This window comes from Orcinus orca, chromosome 2 (genome assembly GCF_937001465.1).
Source record: "Orcinus orca chromosome 2, mOrcOrc1.1, whole genome shotgun sequence".
Classification (NCBI taxonomy): domain Eukaryota; kingdom Metazoa; phylum Chordata; class Mammalia; order Artiodactyla; family Delphinidae; genus Orcinus; species Orcinus orca.
The window spans coordinates 2,417,177-2,433,095 of NC_064560.1; the positions used below are offsets into that span (position 1 = coordinate 2,417,177).

The 15,919-nt window shown below is 45.6% G+C and overlaps 1 protein-coding gene across 4 annotated transcripts in view; it reads left to right on the plus strand.

Moving 5' to 3' along the window:
- Positions 1-15,919, plus strand: part of SVIL (supervillin) — a 234,683-nt gene that overhangs the window by 156,063 nt on the left and 62,701 nt on the right. For 2 of the 4 annotated variants that reach the window (XM_049706465.1, XM_049706463.1), the window contains 7 exons: positions 8,325-8,348; positions 9,507-9,587; positions 12,102-12,974; positions 13,335-13,505; positions 14,194-14,228; positions 14,810-14,871; positions 15,128-15,267. In XM_049706465.1, the coding sequence (XP_049562422.1) occupies positions 8,325-8,348; positions 9,507-9,587; positions 12,102-12,974; positions 13,335-13,505; positions 14,194-14,228; positions 14,810-14,871; positions 15,128-15,267 (1,386 nt within the window). The remainder of the gene's footprint in view (positions 1-8,324; positions 8,349-9,506; positions 9,588-12,101; positions 12,975-13,334; positions 13,506-14,193; positions 14,229-14,809; positions 14,872-15,127; positions 15,268-15,919) is intronic. The other 2 variants (XM_049706464.1, XM_049706466.1) reach the window with 2 other exon arrangements.

Here is a 15,919-nt window from a genome sequence, read left to right on the forward strand (position 1 = left end):
ATGATAATTTCTCAGACCATCCACGTTGCTGCAAATGGCATTGTTTCATTCTTTTTCAAGGCTGAGTAATATTCCAGTGTGTGTGTGTGTGTGTGTGTGTGTGTGTGTGTGTGTGTGTGTGTGTACACATATATATATACCACATCTTCTTCATCCATTCCTCTGTCGATGGACACAGGTTGTTTCCATGTCTTGGCTGTTGTAAATAGTGCTGCTATGAACGCAGGGGTGCACGTATCATTTTGAATTAGAGTTTTTATCCTTTATTTCTTATCGTTTGGGCATCTCCCAGTGAGAGGTTTGCATCTAAAAACTGTCTCCAGAGCCTGAAGCTCATTGTTTTGGTTAATTAGAGAGATGCTGAGGAAGGCACCTGCCTCTGGACCATCTGTGTTCCTGGCTCAGCTCCTGTCTCTACCAGGGCAGGAAGGTTCCTAGCAGAGACTCTGCGTCAGGGCAGAATGTCATAAGAACAGAGATCTCCGAGGATCTACTCTTTAAAGAGACCGCTGGGTACTTCTCACGTGTCTGTTTTTGTATCAGCACAGGATCGCTTTCACCTTTCAGTCCCTGTAGCCCCAAACATCAGTCCTGGCCGTGTTCTTCTAAATTTGGGCTCTTTTTATGGTTAACTCATTGCCATTTTTTTCCATTTTATTCTGTTTTCACTGGCAAGTATCCATTTCTGTCCATTGAAAGAAATAAGACTGTGTCACCCCCAATACTAGCTGGTTTGTCCTAAAAATGCAAAAGTCTGCCGGATTTTAAAATGTAAAGTTGTGCCTGTGTGCTTGTGCCTTTGCACATTCCTAATGTGTATGAATAGTAGCATACATATTCACTGCTAATGAATACAAAGAAATCATTAGCAGCTTTTCCAAACAACTTTCAGCAAATAAACTTTTAATTTTAATGAGACGCCGAAGTTAATAACTGTTCTTCCTAAGCTGAATCGTGTTTTATCGTTAGGAGCTGTTATATAATTAGAGCTGGACACCCACAGGGTGAAACTAATGTTACTGTGCTGGGTTTGACTTCCTTTTGGTGGCAGGAAGCACTTTTTTGTCTGTTAACTCTTAGGGGTTACTGGGAGTTAAAGCATGTCATCATATTGTATACTTAGGGATACAAACCCAGAGCAACTCCTGTCTTTGACAGCTTTGGGTGAATTCTTATTTCTTGGTGATACAATCCTCTGCCAGACAGTTGCCACATCATTAAAAAGTTCGGTTACACTCAAGGTCACCATCGCATCCACAGTAATCCTATAGCCCTCTCCCGAGAGGTAACCTCCGCCCTTTGGAGAGCTGGCTCACCCCAGGACCCCACAAAATAGATATTCTATGTTAAAGGATTTTAAACTCTCAGAACCAGAAGTAACCCGGGAGATTATTTAGTTTAAAAATCTATTTTATACATGAAAAAACCTCTGAAGATTATATGATCTATATAAGACCATATAGCTGAGTCCATGATGCGGTCATTCAAGGTCTCCAAATCCGTCAGAGTTCTTTCCATGACACGCTGCTCTTGTTATTAATGTCAGTTCTATTTTCCATCATAGTGGAAAAGAGGGTTTGCTATTTTTGACCTTTGAAGGTTAGAAACTTTAGGAAAGAAGGTCAGGGATATTATAGAAACCATTTATGTGGATTTACATAAGGTATTAAAGGCCTCATCCTCATAAACAAAATGAAAACATATAGTCTGGGGGGACTCAAACTCAATAGATATCTGTCCATCCACCCAGACCTCAGAAGTCTTGATTTATGGGTTAATTTCAGCTCTGAAGTAGTTTAAGGAAACTATCTTGTGCCAGGCACTGTGCCCTTGGGTGGGCATGTCATTTTTTTTTAAGTGTGGGAAATATAACTACAACACAGTGAGGTTGATAAGGTTATACAGCTTAAGGCTGGGTGACATGGGAACACCAAGATGAGGTATTCAACCTTCTCCCTTGGAGAAGCGGGCATAGTTGAACCAAGTCCTTAAGGATGTGGTGAGTTTGCTAGACATGGAGGGGAGGCTGCTTCAGGTGACCTAGAAGGAGGGGGACGGGATGAAGCAGGAGAGCCAGGTGGGGACCAACCATAGAGCATCTTATGACAAGGCATTTGGCCTTCTCCTTGTGGACAGTACAGTGGGAAGTGTCTGAAGGATTTTAAAACAAGTATGCTCGATGATGTACTTTAGAAAGATAGCGCTGGAGGATTGGGGGGGATTGATCTGAAGGAGAATTGATTCCAGTCAGGGAGGTCACTAAAGAGGTGGTTGCAGTTACCCAGGCATGAAGTGCTGGAGTCTCTGGTTCCACGTTGGGCTTGGTCCTGTTTGGCATTTCATTAGATGATCTGGGAGATGCCAGTGATAGGGTGGTCAGATTTCTGGAGGAGGGACTGTGTAAATAAATTTGATGATAGCAAAAGAGAGAGAGAGGGGAGAGGGAGGGATGGAGAGAGAAGAGATTAGAGGGAGGGTGAGAGAGAGAGAAGGAAGAGAGAACATGAGCATGGAGGCAAGAGAGCACATGTACCTGGAACGATGGCTGGAAACTAACAAGATGAAATTTAAGAAAGTCCTGTATTTAGAAGGGGAAAAAAAAATCAATGTACAAGTTCAGGATTGGGGAAACCTGATTTAATAGCAGTTCATGGGAAAAAGACCTAGAACTTTTAGTTGACAGTAAGTCCTTTATTTGACTGCCAAAATGGCTAGTCCAATCTTAGGGGACATTAATGAACGTGAACTGTCAATAGCACAGGTAGCACTGGTCCACCTGTGCTCTGCAGTGCTCAGATCACATCTGGGGATCTCATTCTCCTTGGGCTATCAACCTATGAGAGCACGTTCAGAGAGTCCACCTTCCCATCTGCCTGCTTTCTTGACCTCTCCAAGTTTGTATAACCTTCTGTCTGTCTTAGGAGAAACCTAAGAGTCATTTTGGGAGTCTCTTACACATTCTCTGGTGCTTAGATTCCCAAAGCAGTCTGTTCTTCTCTTTATCAGACTGTCCTTTTCCCAGCACGGTTATAAAGCTGTAGCTTGAATTGGTACAGGGAGCCCTAGTGTTACCAGTCTGGCTTCTGGTTGATGATGATTCTGCCAAAAGGGGGAAAGGAGAGAAATTCGAGCTCAGGAACCAGATGAGGTGTCTCACAAATGCAGCTTCAGCTGCACCTCATGTCTCAGGAAGAGGGGCATTTCAATGCCCAACACCCTACAGCAAAGCTGACGCACCCAGACAAGGATGTTCACGATTTTGTCAGGATGCCCCCAAACATGGCGCCTTGAATCTGGTATTAAGCCAATCTGTAAGATGGGTAAGGACGATCTCAGTGATAGCATTGCTTTAGTGGAAGCCTTACAGGAAGGGTAGATACCGTGTCTCAGTCACTTTTCTATCTCCTTCCCAGCATCTAACACATACCAAGGGGCTCCATCAGTCATTTCTGAATGAATGTTCTGCTGTTTTCCATGTCTTCATAAAGTGTCAAGGGACAGTAGCAGTGCCGCCTGAAACAGCCAATCTGCAGATGTCTTATCAGCCCACAACGTATAAGGGACTTGCAAGGAATGTAAGTCTTGGGTCATTTCCTTCCTCAGGAAAGTTGTGCTGGGAAGAAGATGCCACTGAACTGCACAGCGGACTCAGGGCTGGTCATTTACATTCTGGTCCAAGCCTTTCATCTAACTGTGGACCAGTGACCCCAGTCAGCAGAGTACGCTTGGAGTAGCCCTTGCTTCTACTACCAGGCTCTTTCCACTTTGTCTGGGCTTAGAATCCTCGTATGTGGTCTTGAGTCCACATAAATACTGCTCAGCTGTGAGTGGGGATCGTGATACGTGAGCCAAAAAGCCGCTGGCCGCTTTGACGAGCCGCTGGCCTCGTCAACGCAGCCTCCAGCCCCGAAAGGCTGATTCTAGGCTGGTCTCAAGGCAGTTGAATCCCTGCATGACTTTGCTTGGTTACTTCGTTAGAAGCCAAGCAGGAGATGTGGAAACCCAAATGGATCTGGGAACAGGAAACTTGATCCCCCCTCAGAAAGCCACCGCGGCCCCTGCCGCAGACTCCACCCTTCCCCTCCGTCCTCTCACCCTTTCTTGGCCGGCATTGCAGCATTTGGCGTTTGGCACTGAGATTAGCCCCGAGGGAGCCTGGGTGAAATTGGTTATCTAACATGTTTATCTTGCTTCTGCCCCAAGAAGACTCTCTTTCTACCTTTTGATTACTCAAGAAAGCTTCACTCTATAACCTGGTGGTGGGATAGTTTTAAAAATGTTTTTGAGGTAGGGTTGATTTACAGTGTTGTGTTCATTTCTGCCGTAGAGCAAAGGGATTCAGTTACACACACACACATTCTTTTTCATCCTCTTTTCCATCGTGGTTTATCCCAGGATACTGAATACAGTTCCCTGTGCTCTACAGTAGGGTCTTGTTGATGCATCCTGTACATAATAGTTTGCCTCTGCTCACCCCACACTCCACTCCTTCCTCCCCACCCCCCTTGGCAACCACAAGTCTGTTCTCCATGTCCCAACAGTGATTTTTTTTTTTTTTTTTTTTTTTTTTTTTGCGGTACGCGGGCCTCTCACTGTTGTGGCCTCTCCCGTTGCGGAGCACAGGCTCCGGACGCGCAGGCTCAGCGACCATGGCTCACGGGCCCAGACGCTCCGCGGCATGTGGGATCCTCCCGGACCGGGGCACGAACCCACGTCCCCTGCCTCGGCAGGCGGACTCTCAACCACTGCGCCACCAGGGAAGCCCCAACAGTGATATATTTTTAAATTGAGGTATAATTTACATCAAACTGCATGTAGTATTTTAAGGACACAGGCTGGTGAATTGGGGAAATGTGTAAGCATTACCCCTGTCTAGAGAGAAAAAGTTTTGTCACTGCTGTGCCTCTCTCCACCTACATCGATTCTTGACTTTGTAAGGACCTCACTTAGCTCTCATACAGAGGCTGGTAGTGTCATATATTCAATCATTATGTTTGCATGACACTAATCCTTCCCACTGTTAACTTGTTAACCGAGCGTAATTATTAAAAAATAGTTAAGCATAATGTTAAGAGACACAAAATAACAACATCCACGCAAGATTTAAAAAACAGAGAAAAGAACCCGTGGCTTCATTGCCACTCTCCAGATGTGATCTTTTTTTTTTTCACATTTTGAAACACTCACCTGCTATTATTATGTCTTCAAAACAATGCCCGCAGGCTCCAGAAATAAATTTTGTCCCTTGATAAAATGATGTATCTTTTCATCTGAGCCTGGGCCTCCCCTAGCTCCCTGGTGGAAAACTTGGTCCCAAACTTCCATCATGTTCCGTAGGTTTGGGAGCCTGTGGGTTAGCGAGATCAGTGCTGCACTTCAATTCACCATTTTGGGGAGCCAGGGCATACCTTTCATCAAAAGGAAGAGACTGACACAGACATGGAGAACAGACTGGTGGCTGCCGACGGGGAGGGGGCTGGGGGAGGGATGGAGTGGGAGTGTGGGATGAGCAGATGCAAACTAGTGCCTATAGGATGGATAAACAGCAAGGTCCTACTGTAGAGCACTGGGGACTATATTCAGTATCCTGTGATAAACCATCATGGAAAAGAATTTTTAAAAGAATGTGTGTATATATATATATATATGTATAACTGACTTTGCTGTACGGGAGAACTTAACACAACATTATAAATTGACTGTACTTCAAGGAATAGATAATAATTAAAATTTTAAAAAGTAATGATTAAAATAAAAGAAGCGATTGGGGCTGCTGTTTGATATAAAGTGGTTAGGAAAGTCTCTCTGATAAGATAGGCGTGGAGCAGAGACCTACATAAAGAGAGGCAGCGAGCCGTGTAGCTCTGGAGGTGGACGGTTCCAGGGACATGCAGCCCCTGCAAAGGCCTGAGTGGACGCCATGTGTGGAGCGTTTGAGGCAACCCCCAGTCACTAGTGAGGCAGGAGCCTGGAGGGGGGTGGAGTGATGGGGTGACATTGGTGAGATGTGTCAGGTGAGGTGGGCAGATCAGTGGGGACCTGTTGCCCATCGTGAGGGCTTTGGGTTTTGCTCTAGATGATGTGTGCAGCCATATAAGGGTTTCCAAGAAAAGAACGACCAATCTGCCTCCCATTTTAAGACGATTACTGTGGCTGCGGACCTGGTAGGGGGGCAAGCAGGAGAACAGGTAGAATAATTAAGAGGTCATCTCAGTAATCTAGGTGAGAGAGGGCGGTGGCTTGAACTTGCGTGAACGCAGCAGAGGTCGTGAAAAGAGGTCATCTCTTGAAGGGAACCAATAGGATTTGCTGATGGCTTGGATGTGACGTAAGAGAGAAACAGAGGAGTTAAAGGTGAGTCTCCGTTTTCTGGCCGGGGCAGCTCAGAGCAGGGCGTTGCCAATGGCTGAAATAGGGAAGACACCAGCACAAGCTGAGTTTGGAGGGGAATCGAGAGTTCATGTTTGGACGTGTAAACTTTAAGATGTCTGTTAGGTACCCAAATGGAAATGAACCCAAGAGCCTGAGTTCAAGGGAGGGAGCGGATGGGGAGAAACCACTGGCAGACGGTCCGCAGGGGAGTGGAAGCTGGTGAGATCGTCACGGCTTTGATTATTGAGGAGGGAAGGAGACAGAGCCGTGGAGCCCCCTGAGCTTTAGAGGGGCAGGCGGGGAGGCAGAGTCGACAAGGACGGTGAGGAGTGAAGGAGGGGCAGGTGAAGGGGGCGACCGCCGGCTGCAGTGGGTGAGTCAGAGAAGGGCGGAGAAGCGGCCACGCTCTGTGACATGGAGCAGACCAAGTGCCCAGGACAGCCTCGTGGACAGTGAACGTTTCATTAAGTTTAGGTCTCTCCCCACCTGCCCCACCTTCTTTCTGGATTTGATGGCAGAAAACCTCACCTTAGTAAGTGCCTTGGCCGACCTCAAGGGTCCTGAAAGCCTTACTTGGAGAAGTGCTCTTCCAAATCCCTCCTGCTTTGAATTGACTTAGGGCGAGCTCAGGCTGGACCCACTCTCCTTACATGTAGGAGGTGACTCACCAGGAACTCACAGACGTGCAGTGCTGTGTCGTCTTGGAGAGGAAAGGCAAGGAGGAGACCAGCATTGTGAAGGGCTCACTGCGGTCTCCACGTGATGCCTTCACATTCGTTTACGTCTTGTCACATACATTTGTATTTATCATATGTGAAGCGTCAGGCTTTGAGTATCCACCACGATGGTAGTGGTTATTTGGCTTTTTGGCTAGTCCCACACCTAAGTTGTGATAGATAAATGGATCCCAGCAGATCCCCCAGGTCTGGGTATGATTTCATTTTACAAATGCTGACCTCAACATATTCTTAAACAACCCCCTGATAAGTTTGTTTGCTTTTGTTTGTCTTTGTTATTATCTTTAGTTTTTTCTTCTAGTTTTATTGAGATATAGTTGACATACAGCACTGTGTAAGTTTCAGGTGTGCAATATCATGATTTGACATATACACATCATGAAACGATGACCAGAGTAAGTTGAGTGTACCTCATCATCTCATATAGATACAAAGTCAAAGAAATAGAAAAAGAGTATTTTTCCTTGTGATGAGAACTCTTAGGATTCACTCTTAACAACTTTCATATATAAAATACAGCAGTGTTCATTATATTTACCACGTTGTACATTACATCCTGAGAACTTACTGGTCTCATAAGTGGCCTGATAATTTTTTAGGGCAATACTGGCCAAGGTTTATTCTGATTAATGAAGGTTATATTCAGAAAGTTGTATAGCATATGTCACAGTTTGCAAAGCATTCTATCGTACAAAAAGCATTTGAGCCTTAAAATGACTCTGGGATGTAGGCGTATGAGTTACTAACTGATGATTTTCCAAAGCAGGCATCCATCGCTCTCTCTTCTTCCTCTGTATCCTGAGCCACATCAGTTGCCTCCTTTCCGGGCCACAGAGGATATGCCAGACTATTCCTATGTTTAAATAAATGTCGAGAAATTAGACCCTTTATTGTTGGAAATAAGATGGCTTCCCATACAGCTGACTTTTTTTATTTACCCCGGGCTAAATGGCTATAATACTGGAGACGGGGAGGGGGGGAGGGGTCATTGCTTTGGGTGTAGCAAGACTGGGGAACACCTAGTTCCACACCTAGTTGTGACAGATTTCAGTGGTCGCAGCAAAATGCAGGGTAGTGATGATCGACAGGTTCTTGCCTGTGAGCTCAAACCAAAACCCAAATTAAAATGAGTTTAGAAAATTAAGAGAATTTTAATTATTATTCTCCTCTATTCTATTCTTTTGGAAATTACTTTGATCTGAAATGTGTTTCCAGCCTGGTCTTGAAGGACTCTTACAGGTAGGTTGGCAAGGTTTTGAGCTGGTAAACATTTTAACTAGCCTGTAGAATTTCCATGCTTTCGTTTTATATTGTGAGAGGGTACAGGTCGGTGGTTTGAGTATTCCTCCTGTGTCTTGCTCTACATAATGACCACAAGGTTTTCCTTGCCTATGATTTTTTGGTAAGATATCTTCAGCCTGGCGTTATTACTTTGTCACATTCGGGCTTGCGTTATATTCGATTGTGCGTTGAGGAGTGAATGTATAAATCCTATTTTATCCTGCCTAGCACGGTGTAAGTTTTTAAATGGCTGGCATGGTACTGATTCACCTTTGCTACTTCTCAGAGCCCAGCTCAGTGCTTTGTACATAGTTGGAACTCAGTAAACATTTATCAGATGGACTTGCATTAGTATTTGGTAACTGTTATGTTGGCTGCATTGTTCAATGACAAATATAAAAGGAAAATATAGAATAGCAATTAAAGATATGAACTTATTGAATTTCTTTTTATTTATTACCTTTATTTGATATGTACTGATTTGCATGGACACTATTTTTTTTTTTTTTTTTTTTTGGCGGTACGCGGGCCTCTCACTGCTGTGGCCTCTCCCGTTGCGGAGCACAAGCTCTGGATGTGCAGGCTCAGCGGCCATGGCTCACGGGCCCAGCTGCTCCGCAGCATGTGGGATCTTCCCAGACCGGGGCACGAACCCGTGTCCCCTGCATCGGCAGGTGGACTCTTAACCACTGCACCACCAGGGAAGCCCATGGACACTATTTTTATATTTCGCTATTTACCAGTGTACCTTAACACAATTATAGGTGATAAATTAATTGATATTTTTAATCCAGCTTCTTACAAGAGAATTGTCTGCTATTTGTGGGCAGAGTGTGACTCCTGATACTTTTAAATGACCCAAAAAACACTTTATTTGGTGGCTTCAGATATATTTATTCGATCTCTTGATTTCAGTACTGAACCAAACGTCCTAGAAATTCCGTGAACTGAATAGAAACCCCATGGCAAAACGTGCTTAGACATTTTCAAAAGCCAGAATTATTCTTTACTTAAGAAAAATCAGCCTTGAGAGTTTTAAATTATAATAATTAAGTCTGTGTATATGTCGACATTTTCATAGACATTACCTGAAGTTTTGTTTTTTGTACACGATAGTACCGGGAAACCCAAACATGAGTGGTTTCTCCAGAAAGATTCCGAAGGGGACACACCTTCGCTTATCAACTGGCCTTCCAGGTATCTCCCGAGCTCTCGGCTTGCGTTTAGCGACTGCATCTCTGGTCCAGCTGGCTTATGTCCCGCACGTCACCCAAACTAACTCTCCTTTGCCCTCTTTTTGGTGGCAGGCCTTTTAAAAGTCATGTGTTCCCAAGGGGCTGCTGGAAATTACTTTCCAATCATTTGCTTTTCTCTTTCTCCTGCCCTAATCCCTGCTAATGTCAATAGTATTTCCCTTAGCTTCTCTTTTGGAAACTCTTCTGGCTACACCTCTGGCTTTTTCTCCTCTCTCACACTCACGTGCTGCCAGGAAGGGGCAGTAGTGACGATGTAACCAGCATCTCTGGGCTGCTCCCCTGAACCAGGCTAACCAGCTAGTGTCCTATCTTGTCAGCAGCTGCCCCTGCCCCGCCCTGCCCATCCAGCCTCCTCCTTTCTGTGTTGCCTGTCCCTCAACCATTGGCACAGCTACATTTAGGGCATATGGTTTTCAAAGCAGACAAGACCCCCTCTCGTTTCATTGTTAAGGCTGGGGGCAGGGAGAGGCAGAAGGAGTTAGAATGAATAAGTCATTGGGAGGACAAAACACCCATATATTGAGTTTCTGACAGTCACTTTGTTCTTGGCCAAGGGCAACGTTCAGATTGTCTCTGGTGAGAAGGACACATATTCCACAGGAGAACTTGAACCACATTTCAGCCGCCTTTTGATTAACAAAGATTATAAATATGAAAACATCCAGCACTGGCTAGTCTCTGGGAAGAGTAACAACCCAGAATGCTTTCTTTCCCCTCTGAATTGTTCATAGTAACTGCCTTTTAGGTGTCTTTGATTTTTTTTTAATGAAATATAGATAGATACCTTGCATCTTACGCTGAAAAACATGTAGGTATTTATATCAAATTTAGCAGGGTGCCTTTGTCATTTAAGGAAACAGTCCCTTCCAGAAAATATCAGAAGCAGTTATTTTTGCTGAGTAATCTTGAGTAAACAAAGGTTTTACATTCCCCAAGAAATCGCTTTTCCCACTTCAAAAGCATTTCTTTATTTTTTAAAGATTATCCCCAGGAAGGAATCCATTCCTAAGCAGTCTGAATGGTTTCTTCTTCCTCACAATGTGGTATTTTAAAAAAGTAAAAACAAGAACTAGTTTGCACTATTGGACATTTACTCTTTGCTAAGCACTAAACCGCGAACTTTGCAGACATCACATTATTGCCATTTAAAAGGTGAAGCAGCTGGGGCAGGTAGGTTACCTGAGACCATACAGCTGGAACTGGCTGAGTCAGGCTTTGAAAAGAGGTCTCCTGGGACCCACAGCCAGCGCTCTTGGCTACAGTCATAAGAAAAGGTTGGTAGCTTTTGAAATGGATTTCAGTTTTGCTCTCAGATATTTAAATAGCTCTAGAAGCAACCAGAGCCCTCCCTTTTTAGATTAGTTTTTAACTGAGGGCCTAATGGCAATTCCAGAGGGGAGAAAATGTTCAGTGCATTAATTCTTTCAACAAATATCTTTTTTTTCTAACGTTCTTCTTAGCGCTCGAATTGCTAGACGTCATGGTGTCTTAACTGGTCACACGTTTTCTGAATGATTGAATGTAGTCTGCATGGCATGAACAAGTTTGTGACTGTTGAGTGCTTGAAAAGAGGTAATTGTCTGATATATCTTGAGCTCAATAAAAAATAATAATAATCACGAATGCTCTGACATTTACAGGAGACAATGAAATTTTTTTTCAGTGGGAATCTACAATTTTTATTAATCATATTCATGCACAAAAAGAGAAGGGGCTCACAGAAATATCCCTTTCAATACGTATCTCATAAATGCCTACAGTTTGTGCTTTAACTTACAAGAGGGAATAGGTGCTGGGCAAAGGGATTTAGCTAAGGTACCACAAAAAGCTTAGAACAAACGAGTGGAGAGCTAACTCCTGAAAGTAGGAATTAGTCTAATATCTACACCGGAGGTCTGCACACAACTGATCATCAACAAATGCAAAACTACCACAAATAAAATTCTCTTAGACCTCAGACCAGCAAGCACCACGCTTTTCTGAATGTAAATATAATTTTGAGCGGTAAGCAAGGTCGAGCAGGAGACAATGAAATTACATACGGTCTGCAGGCTTGTAAATGCCTGGAAGCTGCCCCTGCCCCTTACGCTGGGCCTGTCCGTGTGGAATACGTACCAACCCATAGCCCAGCCTCAGCGTGCCCTGGCGCATACCCGTGGTGCCTATTAATGAATCGTTCTGTGGCTTCTGAGTACTCGTCTAGTCGGAAGGCATCCATTCTCTCCCAGGGTAGCATCTGACCCCTCCTAGCTTTACAGAAGGAAGGGTGAGTTTGGCATTTGGAAACTCAACTCAGACTCCTTCCTCTGGCAGACAGCAGTGGGTTTCTGACACGGACTCCACCCGCCCCCACCCCCAGGATGCTTTTCCATTCTCTGGGCATCCCTGATCTGCACACACATGCTCTCTTCCCCTTAAGCAGTTACTGCACTTAAATCCTTTTTCTTTCTTAAAGAGTTAAAGTTAGAGAAAAACTGGTGAGAGAGGAGAGTGCTCGCAGCAGCCCTGAACTTGCCCCTGAGTCCTTAACTCAGAGGAGACACCAGCCAGTGCCAGGCCATTACCTGGCCTTTCGGTCAGAGAACTCAGCCTTCGATAGGGTCTCGGGCAAGGCAGCCAGCTCTGCACGACAGCCCATCCACGGCTACGTCCAGCCGGCAGATCCCAGTCACACCATCACGCTGGCAACCTCGGACACCCCAGAAAGCGCATCCGAGTACAGCTGGGTGGAGTCGGCCACCCAGACCGTCACAAAGCCTCCCCCCTCGAAGGTTCTAGAAGGTGAGAGAAGAGATTCCCCAGTTCTCCATATTTGTGAATCAAAAGCAGAGGACGATGTGCTCTTCTCTGAAGCTCTGGAGAAAAGCAGGAGAATGCTTTTCGCTTTGGAGGATCGTGGGCCTGGGAGAAGCCAGGAAGACCCCTCTGGAACCGAGGACTCGGGTAAGCCTGCTGCTAGCACAGTCACCTCAGAACCTCAGAAGGAACCTGAAAGCCTGGCCCGCCCGCCTCCAGCTCAGCAGCCCACGGAGAGGATGGGCCGAAGCGAAATGGTTGTGTATGTTCAGAGCGAGTCTGTGTCCCAAGGTCACAGGAAGGAGGCAGAGCCCACGAGGAAGCGCAAGGTCCTCACCCGCTCGCTGTCTGACTACACGGGCCCGCCTCAGCTGCAGGCCGCGAAGGCCACGGCCCCGGCTTCCAAGCGCGACCCGGAGCCGCAGACGTCCAAGGCTGAGTCGGAAGTGGGCCTGCTGGACACCAGGGTCTCCGTCGCCCAGCTCTGCAATGTGTTCCTGCAGTCAGCCCGGGCCAGCGAGAGACCCGAGCTGTAGGTGATGTCCACGCGTCCCCCCGATGTGTCACTTGCACGTCCTTGGCAGAGTTAATTCACTTCTCGACTTGTGTGGTGTCCTGCCTTGAGTCTTACTAGCTTAGCTCACAAGTGTGTGCAGGGCAGACCATCCAGGACATGGCTCCACGACTACCAGTCTGCTTTCGCCTACTAACGGGGAGCTCTAGAGTGTCGGGTCTCACAATGTTCCATCTCCCGACGTGCATGGTAGAGGCATGCAGTGGGATTTGGCGGTGTTCGTGCCTTGACTCACCGAGATGCATAAACCTGTGCTTTCTTCCCTCTCTCTGTCTCCCCGGCTCCCTTTTGTCCACCTTCTCCCCACGACTGTAAAAGCCATTCACGGGTCGAGGGGTCAAGCGAAGGTGCTGGCTTGCCTACCAGCGTGGAACGGGAGAGAGGGTCCCGGAAACCAAGACGCTATTTTTCTCCTGGTGAAAGTAGAAAGACTTCTGAGAGATTTAGAACTCAACCCATAACCTCAGCAGAACGAAAGGAATCAGATAGGTAGGCATGTGTCTGTCAAGTTCCCTGGTCTAGGAACTTAGAAGAAATCCTATGGGAATTTCTATCCCAGGGATGGTCCTGATACTGTTTCAATGGGATGTGATGACTCCGTAATTCTCCCATCTGAGCTATACGGGATATTTATTTGGATCTTGTAAATGTATCTTTAAAGAATGTTGACCATGACGACACTATCACCACGTAGTTTTCAGTTGCGTTCAAATGGTAAGAAGTGAGAAACGTTATTCATTTAAGGGTATAAAATTTTTATGCCCTTGTTAAGTTAGAATCCAGATGGACCGTCCACCAGATGTTACGGTGAAAAGGGATTTTATATTCAGTTTATAAACGTCTACCTGCGTGTTATCTGTGAGTTTTTAATCTTATCGTATGCGAATGCAGAGAAATGAAAGGGTTCGTCCAAAGGGTGATGATCAGTCGTCTTTAATGAGTCGTACCTGGTCCTGGTTTGTCTGCACAAGGTGAAACACCTAGCCCGGTCTGTGTGCACACGTAGCCCACGGTGTCCACAGCTGTCCACGCGTGTCCACAGCTAGAATTGCTACCAGGGGGATATTCTTTAAGAGACTTTAACTGCAGTTTTATTTTCACTTTTAGTTTATCCTTGGATCTTCCACTCCCACCAGCTAATTGTTAGTTATCATTTTTTTGCTAATGTCTTTCCCAGGTCAACTTCAAATTCAGAAATGCCAGCTGCAGAGGGCAAGTATCTGTCTTTTTCTTCTTTGTCATCTCACCCAGATTAGATTTAGATCATAAGATTTTTGCTTCTGGAAAGAATGAGATGATGGAACATACTGCGTTCTTTCTGGCAGGTTTTCTTCCTGTGAATACAGTAAAGCCTAGTTGAGATTTTCACACGCACTTTCCCTTAGTGCCAAGAGAGAGAACGGAGCCGTGAACCATACTAAAACAACTGATTGGAATCGAAGAAGCAGACTTTTCTTGTTGCTTTCTTGTTACTATTTAACAATAAAGAAGAGAAGTTCCTTCCATAAAATCTCTTCTTAGTTCCATAATATCTATACTTAAGTCAAATATTGTAGTAGAAAATTATGGCCCAGACAGGGGCTCCGTTTGGGTAATTGCAGTGGGAACTAGTACCTTTTCAGAAGCAGAAGGATAGCCTCCCCCGCCAAGGGGAAAGTATTGCCTGTTGTCATTTTTAGTATATCTAAGAATTCTCACATTCAGAGGATTTCCAGGTCAGCCCTGGGAAACGTTTCACGGGCTTTCCCTACGTTTTCTAATGACATCCAGTTTTCACCTGTGACCTTTTACAGATGAAGAGAAGGTGGATGAGCGAGCCAGGCTGAGCGTTGCTGCGAAGAGGCTGCTCTTCAGGGTAAGATGTGCTGAAGGGCTGTCGGAGAAGCCGTCACCTCTGTGGGCGGCCCCGCGGCCAGCCTGCTGCCTGCGCCGGCCCTGGGCCCACCTGCGCGTCTCTCCTCCGGTGTGGCTGGCGTGTGCACTGCTGACGCCGATGCTGCCTCTCGGGGTGCCCCTCCTCTAGGTCCTGCAGGGGAACAGAGTCGCGACATTCTGCAGCCCCGACTCCCTTTCCCCCAACTTACCAGGATCCACACTGTTTCCAATCTCAGGAAATGGAAAAGTCATTTGACGAGAAGAGCGTTCCGAAGCGCCGCTCCAGGAATGCCGCCGTAGAGCAGAGGCTGCGGCGTCTGCAGGACCGATCCCACACGCAGCCTGTCACCACCGAGGAGGTGGTCATTGCAGCCACGTAAGTGCCCTTGGGGCCTTCGGGCCTTGGCTGTAAGGTCTTCTTTTTAAAGAAAGATTTAAAGACTTTTAAAATGAGGAGGTCGGAAGACGGTTCAGTTAGAAGCCACGGAGAAGTAGGTGTTTAGGGATTTTCCTTGCTCTGGTGTCTCTGAACTTTGTAAAGGGATGTGTTACCTATTGTATCTCCTAGAAGAACATGAAGAGGAATTTTGTTTAATTTCTTTTTTGCCTGTGCATTTTTTTTATCTCTTTGCAATGGAAAATTTAAATCAGAAGAGTAGATGGGGTAATATCATGAGCCTTCATGTCCTCGTCACTCAGTCCCTACAGCCAACGACCCCCGGCCCCCCTTGCTCTACCTGTATTCTCACCCACATCCCACTTCCTGCTGCAGTATTTTCAGGCAAACCCCAGGTATCATTTCAGCCATAAATATTTCAGTCTGTATCTCAAAAAGATAAGGGTTCTCTTGATTTGTTTTTAAATAATCACGAATTTTTAAAGATTAATTGGAAGTTTGATAACTTTCCAAACCGCGGGAGGTAGGTTTTGAGCATTGACCCAATGTGTTCAGAATGAATTTCCCAAAGTAATTCCTCCAGGGATTACTGCTTCCGTTAAAGTGAAAACTTTTACCAGTTTTTTTTCAA